This window comes from Penicillium riverlandense, assembly GCF_028828495.1.
Source record: "Penicillium riverlandense strain IBT 135883 chromosome Unknown utg000006l_segment0_segment0, whole genome shotgun sequence".
Classification (NCBI taxonomy): domain Eukaryota; kingdom Fungi; phylum Ascomycota; class Eurotiomycetes; order Eurotiales; family Aspergillaceae; genus Penicillium; species Penicillium riverlandense.
In genome coordinates this window covers 2,883,130-2,896,626 of record NW_026643197.1, presented here as the reverse complement: position 1 = coordinate 2,896,626, position 13,497 = coordinate 2,883,130, and the positions used below count along the sequence as shown (strand labels likewise).

General features: G+C 53.7%; 3 protein-coding genes across 3 annotated transcripts; all 3 read right to left on the bottom strand.

Moving 5' to 3' along the window:
* Window positions 1-432: 432 nt before the first annotated feature.
* N7474_007372 (uncharacterized protein) lies at window positions 433-2,715 on the bottom strand (the record flags this gene model as incomplete). Its single annotated transcript, XM_057198782.1, has 5 exons — window positions 433-1,261; window positions 1,317-2,111; window positions 2,164-2,384; window positions 2,454-2,479; window positions 2,538-2,715. The coding sequence occupies 5 exons, from the start codon at window positions 2,713-2,715 to the stop codon at window positions 433-435; spliced, it is 2,049 nt and encodes a 682-aa protein (XP_057052222.1).
* A 1,291-nt stretch (window positions 2,716-4,006) lies between these two features.
* On the bottom strand, window positions 4,007-7,999 carry N7474_007371 (uncharacterized protein; the record flags this gene model as incomplete). Its single annotated transcript, XM_057198781.1, has 2 exons — window positions 4,007-4,482; window positions 4,711-7,999. 2 exons carry the CDS (start codon window positions 7,997-7,999, stop codon window positions 4,007-4,009), a joined length of 3,765 nt encoding a protein of 1,254 aa, XP_057052221.1.
* A 363-nt stretch (window positions 8,000-8,362) lies between these two features.
* On the bottom strand, window positions 8,363-13,040 carry N7474_007370 (E3 ubiquitin-protein ligase SSM4; the record flags this gene model as incomplete). The annotated part of the gene is made up of 2 exons (XM_057198780.1): window positions 8,363-9,927; window positions 9,980-13,040. 2 exons carry the CDS (start codon window positions 13,038-13,040, stop codon window positions 8,363-8,365), a joined length of 4,626 nt encoding a protein of 1,541 aa, XP_057052220.1.
* Window positions 13,041-13,497: the final 457 nt, after the last annotated feature.

Sequence of the window (13,497 nt, the reverse complement as noted above, 5' to 3'; positions counted from 1 at the left end):
CACTGGGCTATTCCAATCTTATCCAATAATATTGAGAGGCAATCTGAGAAATGGTGTGTCTCTGGTCAAAATCTCTAGAACTAATGCCAGAGGCCGAAAGCGTATGCGTCTTCTCACTTTAGTAACCAACTCCATCAAACAACAGTTTAGCGTTTAAGTCTTTCATTTCTCAGTCCACGCTCGGTTCTCCTAGTTGACATCGGAAGTCATACTGCTAGTAACCCCCGGCTTCTTCCGCCGCAGGCTCGCAACTTAGTCTTCTATTGCGATGTATTACTGTGTATTTGGTTCCTTTGTAAATCTCAGTTTCAGCCTTTTTATTCTCGAGGTTGTTTATTTGTGGCTAGACTGGTATTCATAATATTAAACTCGTCCTACGTCTTGGAAAAGATATAAACAATCATAACTCGTTGACTGGCATTCAACACATGTCTACTTCAAGGGACAAACCTCACGACTCGTAAAAACATAAGCCCGGCCCTGACCCTCCTCGTGCATCTCAGCCTCACCTTCCAACGCAGGAGGATTCGAATTCGGATCGGCCTTGGGGATTCCATAAACCACCTCCTTCTCAGCAACATCCTCATCTCCATCAGGAGGATGGCATGCCGCGCTGAAATTCAAACTGCACGAGTTCAGAGACGGGACACCCGTCCTCGAGCGAGGCAGGACGATAGCGACGACAATAAGGCCCACAACCAGAACAACACCGAGAATAAATGCGATCAGGATGCCGATGGCGCTGTAGCCTCCCATTATTCTCCCTGAAGTACTGGGGATTATGGAGCCGCTAGGGCTGTAGATATCGCTGCGCACGAGGAAGAAAGAGCGACTGAGCGCCCAGTGCAGGAATGCGGATAGAATGAGGAAGGGGATGCTGTAGTGGAAAGGTAGATGGAGGTAGTATGTTGAGTGTTGATGCGTTCCTTTCACTGGTGATGAGACGCGAAGACCAGCGCGCTGGATGGCGAACTTGGAGACTTCAGCAGCGGCTACAATTAGGATGAGGAGGTATTTGTAGATGAAGAGATCAACGCTAAGGAGCAGTTGGGGCAGGTTAATGAGCAGGAGACTGCCTAGTACGGAGCTGGATGTCGCCATGTTGATGTGGAAGCGTGTTAGGCCCGTGTCAAGGCCATTGGAAGGAAACCAATGCGTAGCTGTCCAGTATTCAACCGGGTACCAGCCATTTGGGCTTTGGGATGGTGCCTTTAGCGATTTGACAAGAAATACAAGGCCGACCACTAGTGAGCTTAGGAAACTGTGCAGACTGTCAGCAAGTCACAAATCAAAAGAAGTAATAGATTAAAACCCACAGAAGCCCTGCAAAAAACCAATGGCCTTTTGTCTCCTGCTCCGTTGTCTTCGGCTTCCCGGGGGTGGGAGCCGCAGCATCAGGCTGCTGTAAGAACGAGGCAATGGCATCGCCGACCAGTACCAGTGGCTTGAAGCTCGACATCCATGACAGAATCACCACCAAACAGGCTAATTGAATGACGTTGAGAATGACCACAATAGTCAGGAGAGGGCCTGCAATGCGCGCAGAGCACGGCGCCATCCGTTTCTCCGCAAGGCAGTATTTAACAGAAGCGCTGTCAGGCTGGCTCTTGCCAAACCCATAATACATACTCTCTAGCCTCCACTCGGACGAATACTTCAAAGCCTCTGAGAAGCTACAAGTCTCGTCCATGAAGTCGCCACATAGCCAACTCAGATCGCTGTCGCCCCCCAAACGATGAGGTGCGGGAAAGTATTCCAGCGCCAGGATGACACTGCTGTTCGGAATGCCAGAGCCTACTCCTGGTCCCACTGCGAAGCCCGGTTTTGCGTCGGTTACCAGCAGCACGTTTCCCCAGGTCGACTGGTAGAATCCACTGCCGTACGCCTGGACGCAGTCGTGGTTGGAGAGATTGGTTAGTTTATCGACATTGTGCTGCATCCACTGCACAGTCTCTCCCCATTTGGCATCCGGGGCCGGCTTTTCTGCCCAGCCGAAGCTGAGCGCATTCAGATCACTGTAGGCGCCGTAGGTCGGGGGTAGAAACTCGGGCGTGACGGCTGTCACTGTGTAGGCATTGGAAGCGGAGTTTAGGAAGATTACCGAGTTGTACCTTGATGAAATGATCAGGCTTTTTCATGTTAGAAAAGAGCATTTTCACTCACATCCAGTGTAAAGGTAAACTGGTCAACACCAGCAGGGCAATCAATCCACAACGTAACGGGGAAGCGGCCAAGAAATTATTCCAACTCATCGGAGCTCCGACATGGAGCCAGGATCCAATCCCATGGGCCCAGTCTACTTCTGCTCGTGTTGGAGAGAGCAGAATCTGGGCGGCATTGAGGCTGACGGCCAGCAATACCGTGCTGAGAAGGTTGATGACCAACTACATACAAGCAAGTTAGGCTAAATTGCCAATAAGCCGTTCGGGGGTACCTGCCGTGGACCAGCTGACAATGTTCTGGGATTTTTCACAGGATCCTAGCGGAACAGTTAAAATCTCCATTCTATTTGAGACGGCGCAAAGTCATATAGATACCTGTGAAAATGGCCTCATTCGCACTATACTCCCCAGCCGTTGACGCGGACCAAGCGAGGATAATGATATTCAATACCAGCACTGAAGCTACTGCGGCCGCGCCAAGCAGGAGCGTGCGCCTCCATTTCGGTGGCCGTTCTGAGGCGGTTGTTTTCTCAGTCGGTCTTGGCTCGGTCATATTGGCGGATAACGCGAAAATCAAGATGACAAGAGATTGTCAGAATAAATATACTTAAACATCAAAGGGGGACCAAAAAGTGTTTATATTGTTAAGGGGAAGTTAGCCTCAGCCTTGTTGATAGCCGGCTGATGGGGGGCCAAGATTATAAATAGCTTGTTTTTCCGATCTATTTCCCAACGAGGAAGTAACATTTGACATGGGGTTGCGCTAGGGTCACACTTTGGGCTGTGGCCCCAACAAGACTCTGGGGGGAAATTCAACATAACAAAAGCTAGATGAGGCGGGCCAGACGTACTGTGTAAGTTGAAAACGAAGGCTTCTTTTGGTGCAGTGGAGGCCTGTCGCGGTACTTGATGGCTGTGAACAGGCCCCTGATCAACAGAGCGCACGCGACCCTTCATCGCACGCTTCGAACGGGATCCAGGCCATCCCCGCCAGGCCAGCCGTTTTGAAAGCCTTTGCATATTCCAATGGAGCTTTCATCACAATGCCAGACAAATTTGTGCCAGAGACACTACCAGGTCTTTGACAACGACTGGGCAGTGCCGCAGAAGTTGTACCGTACCGTGTTGCAACTTGCCCTATCCGATCGGGGTGCATTGGAAATCGATGTATAGATTGTGCCAGCAAATTCCAAACACAAACGCCTCTCTTGTCATAAAGCAACGCCCACCAAAGAAGTACAAAACTTATAAAGCAGCGGGTTGGGCCATATCAGGACGTACACCAACGTTATTTGCTCGACTTGAAATCCGCAATCCGTCGATTTGGCCCACCACTTCCCCGCGTTTTTCTACCAATTTCCCCACGAGTATGGCTAGAGAACACAATTAGAGTTGAGCGGATGTTGTCTTGCAGTATGATCACGTTTTCATCGCCGGAAAGAAGTGCTAGACCCTCGACAGGATAAGCTTAGGCCTGAGCGAGACGACCAGAAGAGGTGCCCAAGGGGTGGCCCGTTATGCGAGTTGGGGGTTTGTTCGTGTGATGTACAAACCTACAATAGCCAACTATTTATTCGGACACAGACAGCGAGATTATTCGAAATATTACCTAAAATTGCGTGAATAAAGTAGAAGACAGATAAATCAATAACAAATCCTGCCACGCCAAATTTCCGGGTATATGTATATTTATATGTATCACATCGCATCGCAATCAAATCAATCATGATCCACGCAAGTCATATCATTTCATATCAAATCGAAACCAATTGCAAAATAACTGGAAAACAAACAACAGACACTCATATTCGTAACAAAATCTCTCTCAGCAAGACTAGCTTAGCCTAAGCAAGCTGTCGTTCAATATTCCTCGGCCCAGTAAGCAACGGCGGCATAGGCACGGGACGACGATACACGGGGCCGTGCGGACTCGGTGGAGCTGGTGCTGGGGGAGGTGGAGGGCCAGCATAACTTAAGCCCGGGTGGTGGTGTGGCGGAGGAGGCATGGGATGGCCTTGGGCCGGGTGATGAGACAGAGCCAGTCGACCAAACTCATCGGGTAGATGCTGGGCTTGGTAGCGGGCGTGCTGCTGGTGCTGAGCTGCCGACAATGGCGGCTGGGAGCCGGCGATCGCGGTAGAGCGGATGGGAGCGCCGGGGAGAGAGATAGCCGAGGCATTTAGCGTGCGTACGATGTCGTCGAAAGTCACCTCCATCGGCGTGATGTAGGTGGTGTTGCTCTTTTCGGACCAAGCGAGGACGTGGCCGCAGACTCGGCCGGTGGACCTGTCGAAGACCCATGCGCCGGAGTCGCCGGGGGCTGGTGGGTAGATAGTATGTTAGCATTTCCATTTACTCGATACGAGCGAGCGATGAATTTATCAGATGTTTTGCAGGTGAGTGTGTTTGCTTTAAGGGGTTATCACGTTAAAGGAAGGGAGGACACGACGGGGATTCAATCATGACAGCAGAGAGAAGAACACAAAAAGGGCATCTAATTAAGAATCCAGGAGACATGGACATGTGCCCGTCTCAATGTGCCGCTTACCTCCAAAGTTGCCATTGACGCAAAAGCTCGTCGAGAAGGAGTGTCGGCCATGCAATTTGACCAGGGTCATCGCCTTTGATATCTTGCCCGTCTGTAGCCCACTGGTCCGTCCGCAGCAGTGAACGTACAGGCCGCCTAGATCCTCCATGCGGGCTACTTGGTTGAGAAATATCGGCTGAGAATGCGTCATCAAGCCTAAACGGTTGTCGAGGATGATGTTGCGGGGGTCCATGCGTGCATCGTCGACTTTGATAAGAGCCCAGTCGATCTCATGCTTGAGGCCTTTCCGCGTCCAGCGTCGAACGCCAGAGGAAGCGTGTACATAGCCCAACGAATGGGATGCGAGATGCTCATCGTCCCGGTCTTCGATCGATGGGAAGAAGTCTTCGTGCACGTCGTCAATGGCGGGTTGTGTGACAAGAAGTCGAGGTTCTTCGCCGGGTTCAATGCCGGCCGTGTCGCCAATCGACGCTGTGTCATCATCGTCGTTGTCCTCACCTTCGACCGACTCTTCATCTGATGAATCCTCGTCCGAAAGCCAGAACTCGTCATAGCTGGCATCAAGACTTTGCGACAAAGACGCGTCGTCATCGTCTTCATAGTCCGAGATTTCAAGGTCCAGCTTCGTTTCCGGTGGGTCGTCTTCAACATAAGTGTGTATAAAATCCGGATGTGAAATATCAGAGGGATCGCGGGGCCAGTTACCAGCTGATCGAGATGGATCGTCGGCGCAATTATCGCTCTCATCGTCACTGGGGGCCTCGAGCATATGATGGACCGTCAGGCCGTACGGTAGGCCATCTACAAGGACAGCACCGCCGTAAGAGACCGGGGGCAGGTGTTCCTCATTCTGAAAGGCGCCGATCGATGCACCACAGAGAGCCCGTTGCTGGTAGCATGGATTGAGTTCTCGTTGACGAAAGGGGGTTTCGTTCGACCCATTGGGGCGGGACTTGGCCGGCCTCCGGCGCTTCTTGGGGACTTTGGATCGTTCAATGTCACCCCGGAGAACGATCAAGTCCCAATCATCCCGTCCCAGAGGGAAATGTTTCTTCAACGCAGACCGGACTTTCTTCACACTGGCGCAAGTTACGCAAACCGTTGTTCGGGCAGTCTCGGGGGACTCGCCAGTCATCATAAGGGTCGCGCCACACGATTCACTAGACTCCTTCAAGATCTTCTGTAGAAGCCGGCTCAATCGGGGCATCATTTGGAAGTTCCATTCCTGGAGATGGTCGTCGGGGATGTCGAGGTCTGGGAGTCGCTTGACGGTTCGCTTCTTCTTGAGCGCGTCGGCCGGAGTCTTCTCGACCGCAACCGGGCTACTCCAATCATCTGCGGGGATAGTGGGAAGCTGCTTGTCCAAATGCGCTGAAGGTTGGTACAGGCTCGTTTTCTCGAGCACAGCAGGCTCGGGAGTCGGAACGAGCGCAAGCGGGAGATAGTCATTCAATTCCTCGGGGCGAGGCGCCGAGAAGATATCAATCTGGGAGCATGACCACATGATCTTGCAGATAGTATAGAGGAAATTCATCGAGAAGGCAAATGTCCCGTCGGGCTCGGACAAGTCGAGAACTGGGTAGTGATATATTTGAGGGATTCGGAGTTGGAGATCGCTCATGCCTTGGGTGGAAAGATGAAAGTTGGGCGCATCAAGACACAGCTGAACAGCCTGGAGATAGGCGCTGCCGCACTTGGGGCCAAGCTTCTTGACATAGAGGTCCTCAACACGGTGTTTGAACCAAGAGCGATCGTACTTCATCTTCCAAAGGCGGCCAATGGGCGCCCACAGTCCAATTTCCAACAGAACCAAGCCGAGGGAATAGAGATCATAGGCCCAAGCGCCATCATCTTCCAGCGACCTCTTGTCCTCGGGATGGCGATACATAGCCGAAGCCAGAGGCTCGGGGGTCGGTCCATCACCAGAGAAGCGCGCCGGAGTGGTGAGGTATGGTCGACGAAGATCAGGGGCGAGACCACTCTCGTCGTTGTTGGCATCAATGCGGCCAGGGAAGAAGATCACATTGCTGCTGTTGATGTTTCCATGCACGGCGTTCTGGCTTCTCATATGCAGAGCTGACATCAAGAGATCATACGCCAGACGGAATCGAGTCTCCAGGTTAGGTACTCGCTTCTCTCGATAATCCTCTGCAGACGGCAGAAGCGCCACGAGGGGCTTGGGTTTCAGCTCCTTCAGCAAATCGCTTGGATTTTGAAGAAATGGGAAATAGTCGACAGGCATCTGATAGAGAAACGCATAGCGAGCGTTGGGCCAGTCAATGGTGTACCCCAAAAACCGCAACAGTCCCAAGTGGGCCACGCGAGCATTCTGCAGCAGCTGTTCCACGGACTGCTGCAGCTTTTCTATCCGGGAACCCTTGGTGTCCGTCTGGTTTTCCATCATGGGCATGAACTCAACCAACACGGAAACATGCGATTCTTTGCTGAATTGAAGAGACGGCACTGCCGAAGCCTTCAGGCGACCAATGGCACGCGAATTCGATGATGCGGCAACGGCCTCATATGGCGGGGGACTGGGGTCCTGCGTGGCACCGAAGAGTTGTAATGCAGATTGATCAATGACGAGATCCTTAAACGGCACGAACGGGTTGGTGGCATCGCGCAGAGGGGCTGATGTAGGGGGATATGTGTACGGATCGAGCGTCTGTGCGGGTTTCTCCTTTAATTCAGAGAACGAGCCGTGCGAAGAAGCGTAAGGCGAGGCCGGGTTCCGCGTCCGACGCGCGGCAGCGCTCACGCGACTTGAGGACATACTCGAGGCCATTGTGCGGCGTGAGCGAGAAAGGTCATAGAGGGTATCAATGCAGCCCGTCAGGTCGTTCAGGATCGTCTTCGAGCGGCTGATATCGTCATCGGTCCACTGGGTTTTGAGGGGCAGGCTGCTGAGAGCATCTTTGGAGTCGACCTTGCGTTCCTTCGAGGGCAAGATAGCCGGCGCTGTTTCGATGTGTTGCACTCGTTCTGCCTCATTGAGCAGATCCTGGATAGAAGACATGACGCTCTCCACAACATCGCTGAAGCCCGCAGCTGTCAGCGACTCGTCGATGTCATTCGGTTGGGCGGCGCTGGCGTCGCTCCAGTCCAGGCCCCAGGCCAGCAGTCGGTCTCTTTGTTTCTGGAAACTCTGGTGTAAGGCCACGAGCTCTGGGTCGTCGAGGGCTTTGGAGGCAGTGGTGACGCTCTCGCAGGAGGTCTTGGTATCGGTGTACAGCTTGGTGAGGCGCCGCTGGAGGAAACCGCCTCCTCCTCCATGGCGGAGGACGGACATGATGGTGGGCGGCGTGGAAAGGATTGTAATTCGAGCAGGGAGTGAATATCAAGAAGAATCAGCAACCCATTGTGGGAGATGAAGAATGGTGAAGTCAAGTAGAACAGGCGCCGAGCAGATGTGGGTGCCTGATGGCGATAACGGATACTCTAACGCTGTTGCCTAACCAATCACAGCAGATATGGTGGGCCACCGAGTGGGTCACGTGGCAGGCAGCCGCAATCTGGGCTTAGGTAATGGTGGACACCGCCTCAGGCATTCATTAACGTTTATGTTATGCGAGACTGTACATGGACAATAATGTCTGAAGGGGGGAATACAGAAATAAGGAAATGCAACGAATATGCGCTTCTATCCCTTCCGTCACTCTGTGATCACCCGCCGCGATACACCCACATCCCGCGCCCGCTTTTCGCTGAAGTTGTGCAGGCGCTCCCCGATCAGGTAGACATCGTCGCGGATGTCGATGCGCCAGAGCGCCACTTGTCGCCGAACCAGATGCACAGTCCACAGAGCTAGAACCACGAACAGCGTGGCTGGGTACGCGTACCGGTAGATGTCCGGCTGTAGCTTAGGGCGGGAGGCGAACACGGCCCACCGCACGCAGAAGCCCACCGATAGAGGCAGGGCCGTTGCCACCGCAGTGAAGAGGGCGACTGGGAGGACCAGAGTGCGGGTGGCCAAGGTGACATTTGGTCGGAGCCAACCGTCATGGAAAATGCCGTTGAGGATAGCGGCCGCCCAGGAGTGAGGGTGCCATAGGGTCAGCTTGATGGCCATTTGGACGTAAAGCACGCCGAGGGTCCAGTCTTGGACGAGGTGGACGACATGGGATTGTCCACCGTCGAAGAATGTGTGCATCGGGATGAGAAGATACAGCTCGCCGAGGAGCGCAAATAGAGAGGGGAGGAGAACGACAAACACGGCTGCGATGTAAAGGAGCCGTGCGGCATCGGTCGTCAGAGCGGCAAGGCCCTGCCCAACCTGCCGAGGGTTGTGAAGTAATGTCGGCGCCTGGTCACGGAGCAGGCCAAGGACGGTGCGACAGTGGAAGGCCATGTAGGCAAATCCTCCCACCACACACAGGCCGCAGGAGAAGGCATACACGTCGTTCACGGGTACCGAGTCCGACACGCAGTACGAGATGATCTTGCGGCCAATGACCAACGGAACAATGGTGATGCCTACCCCGGTGGTGGCGGCAAACAGCCAGATCAAAAGGATAAAGGCAGCAACGCGAGTGCGGAAGAACGGCGGAATGTAGACTCGGGTGAACGAGTTGCTGGACCGGCCATGAAGCCCATCGTCCGAGTCTGGCTTGCCATCGATCCGTTCATTCTCTTCGGTCACATCCACGAACACCCGGTTCCCCTTGGGAATACGGACCTGATCGGAAGCAGGAGCACGAACATATCTGCCATCCCGCACAAAGTACACGTCGCGATTTTCCTGTTCCGCCACCGCTCGCTGATCCTCGGTGATGATGGGATGTTCCCAGTCGCCCTTGCGTCCTACCAACACACCCCACCATGACCGCCGGACATGATGGCCTTCTTCTTCCAGGTGTCTCTCGAGGAAGAAGAAATTGCTGAGGCGCAGAAAATGGGCGCACTTGTGGAACCACCAATCGTACAGATCGTGCAGCCCGTCGGACGGCTTGAGGGACCGAATTGCTAGTGGCAGGACGAAATTGTAGAACAGGAGATCGACCGGGAATTCAAGCATCGGAGCGCTAGAAGACCAGTTGAGGGGAAGAACGCCGTCCACAGTAAAATAGAGGCCCCACACAACCCCGCCGAGGAAGACGATCACCAAAGCACCGTAAACTAAGGCACTAAACGCAATCTTGCGGAGTTGAGTAGTAATGGTGCGCTCGAGGACATCGCGAATGGGATGGAATGTTGGATCATCCGGATCACGAATGAAATCTGTGGCCGAAACTGTCAGCGCAGCTTTGAGAATATTGGGTCATATACTTACAGAGAACACCGCTTCGCAGAATCTTTCGGCACATGGACACAAATAGCGCGAAGTGGAACATGTAGCAAGTTCCAATGAACCAGTGCACGAAAAGAGAGGTGAGCGGCGACCGGGCTGTAAAGGCGATACGGGATGTGATTGTGGCATTGGAGAAAAGGGGCAGCAGAGCAACATCCAGAAGCGTGCCGCAGTAGAGAGGGAAGACAATCATCTCTATCCCAATGATGAGAATGACTTTCATGACGCCCCCTGCCTGCAGGAGAATCTCCGCGAAGATGCCTTCTATCCGCTGGCCGCGAGTCGCCCCAGACAAGAATCCCGTAATCCGAAGATAGAGAAGTCCCATGATGCTGGCAAGTAGATAGCCCATCAAGATGGCAATTATGCGGTCTTTGGTGTCCCATACAGCCAAGTCATAATCAACGGGTATTGTAGCTGCAGCTGTCTTGGCCACATTTCCATTCATGAATCTTGTGCCAGATATTGAGGATTTGGTGAGATTGCTGAGCTGTTGCCATGCTTGTCCAATAACCTCCTTAGACTGAGACAGATTCGATTTGAATGAGAATGCACCCGGAACGCCGAGAGTGGCAAGGCGAAGAGGAAGGTCATGCACAATAAACTTGATGGCAGTGAAAACAGATTGAAATACCGCAGACATGCGAGCTTGATGAAGCCTGAGCGCTTGGTGTGATAGGATTGAAAACATGGGGATATCAGTCTGGTGGAACATGAGGAAGGAGTTGACGACATTGTGCAAGCGGTTGCTGCTGGCATCGATGAGAGAAAGCGACGCACTCGTGATTGATTTGCCTCGAGGAATCCATTTTCCAATGGGGATAACGGCACCAAACGGACTAAGCGCTAAACTCAGCCCGTACATCAGGTAGCCCAGGCTGCCAATCAGTGTGTCGAGGGCAATGTCCGCGACCACAGTGATAGCGGTCATCGGAACGCCGATGACAAGCTCCACGGGATTGGCCAGGAGAACGAGAGCGATCTTACCCCACAGGTACGGCAGCCAGATTCCCAGGGCTACGGTGAAGGCAATCAGAAGTGCACAGAAGACACCGTTTTGCAGCAGCCCAAAGATAGGACCTTGCATGCCAATGAGATCCATGATGCCTTCGAAATCTTCGCCTTCAATGGCATCCATGTCATTGCCATCCATACCAGCATCGCCAGCGGCCGCAATATCGCCGTCGACCTGTGCGTCTTCCGCGCGGGGCTGCAGGGGGACAAACGGGTCCTCCAACGCTGGGTCTTGAACAATATGTTCGTCGTCTTCCTGCACTAGTTCCAATGCATCATGATTGACCGGAGTAATATCCCCCCAGAACCAATCAAAAAGCCGCTCGACAATCCCCTGCGGATGGTGAGGGGTATCTGGCTCGCGGTACTCGGTAGTTGAGGTGTCTGTAGCGGCTGCTTCATTGTTGATAACTGGTCGCTGGTCGTTGTGAGTATCGCTGGGCTGCGTCGGGCCAGTGTTCTCGGTGTTGGAAGGACCAGACAACTCTGTGGGGGGTTCATTGTCGACATTTTCAGGTGCACGATTGCTTGACTCTGCCGCTGGAAACGATGGCTGTCCAGCCAGTGGTGTTGCCTGAGTCAGTGGTGTTGCCTGAGTCAGTGGTGTTGCCTGAGTCAGTGGTGTTGGTGTCAACGCGTCCACGAGCCAGCCCAGCTCATCCTCCAGACCTTCCTCCCGAAGAATTCGAAACATCTCATCACGGTTGCCGTTCGCTCGGGCATAGATCTCTCGGACGTGGCTTACCCGCCCAGTGTGAGGACCCGGACGGAAGTCAGGAGCCCGAGGACCGAACGGATCACCTTCAGAACGAGCTGCAGACGTATCATCGGAAGCACTCTCTGCATCACTCCAAGAGGGGGCCGGAGAATGCGCACGAGCGTCATCACCTCGGTCGTGGCCGTTAATGCCATGTTCTTGATTAACATGTTCTTCGGCGTGTTGACCAAACAGTGGTCGAGGAACCGCTTCTGCGTCTTGTTCGTTGTCGGGGCGGTTGTTGGCAATTAGGTTGACAGCAGCCTCGCGCTCGCCATCTGCAATGTTCGCCATGGGCTGCGGTTGGACAACCCACTCGCGGATGAGGAAGAGTAGGATGAATGCAACAACCACGAGCAGGGTGATCAATTGGCCTTCCAGTGTGTCAATGATCATGTTGTTGATGGTAGGGTAAGGGGTCAAGGAGTTCAGGAATTTCACATCCGAGAGGCAAGATGGATGGCGGGATTTGACCATGTTTGTAGTTGCGTTACTTGAGCTAGAGCCGCCTTGGCCTCCGGTCGAAGTGAATCCAGGAATGAGTAGGGCGGGAATAACTTTTTTGATCACGGTGAGCATGAAAGGCTCGCCTGTGGCGACACTTGGCATGGATGACTGCGCATGGGGGACAGTGCTAGCAGCAGATGATGCGGCATTGGTGATGGTCGACGTTCCCAAGTACTTTGTCGTGTATGTTGATCCCACGGAGTCGGTAACAATCTCATCGACGGCATATGTGATCAACTGAGTAGCGCCATCCTGGACAGTGCGCATTGCCTGGCGCTGGACAGTCTCCGTGCCTGACCAGCGGCCATCGGCAAGCCAGAACAGCGCTCGCCAGATCGCGCGCATCGACCATGGCAGCCACGCCAGCCACACGAATGCCACGAGGAGGAAGCGTAGCCACGTCACAAGGGTCCGAAGGCTCTGAATAAAGGCCTGTCGCAGGAAAAGAGGGGCCGGGAGGCTCTGGGGCATGTTCGGGTCGTAGAGCTTGGTGAAACGGAAGGGCGTTTTGCAGAGCTCGCAGTGTTTCTTCTGGGAGTGTGATAGCCATTCGACCAGGCACAGCTGGTGCACAAACTTGATGCTGCCACTGCACTTGCACGGGTAGAACAATGGCTCTTCCTCGGTGGCTTCTCCATGGCAGATACGGCAGGTATCCTGCTCCTCCATGCCCTTGTCCCGTGGATCGTAGGCCGGGTCGTTCATCAGGTCAGGAAACCCAGCCGAGGCCGCCAAGCGGCGGCCGTGGCTGTCGGCCATGTCCATTGTGGTGGCGCCAATCCGACGGGAGCTCCTTCAGAGGATCAGCATGGTCCCAGCCAGGCGGGAAGCGAGATATTGACAAAGCGGTCGAGGGTCGGTGGAAGTGAGGTGGGTAGGGAATTCAGCTGTATGAGTTTGGGTCAGTGTTGCATTGCAAGACATGAGAGAGATGCGCACACTCACACCAGGCTGTTTGGTCGCAAGACGCACGTTCCCAATAAGGCAGTGGCGCCAGATGTCGTAGAGCTGACTCAGCCAGATTACCACGCCGGACCATATTACCATCTTTGATAGAGGGAGTCATCTGGTAATGCTGTAATTACCAGACCGCCTACTGTTCACTGCGCGATGACCTCACCGACTGACCGACTCCAAGCCTATGAGGAAACAGCAGTTCTTTATCGAGTGCGAGTGCCTAGTCTAGTACCTGCCGAAGCGACTAGGTAGTAGGGGCTGCTGT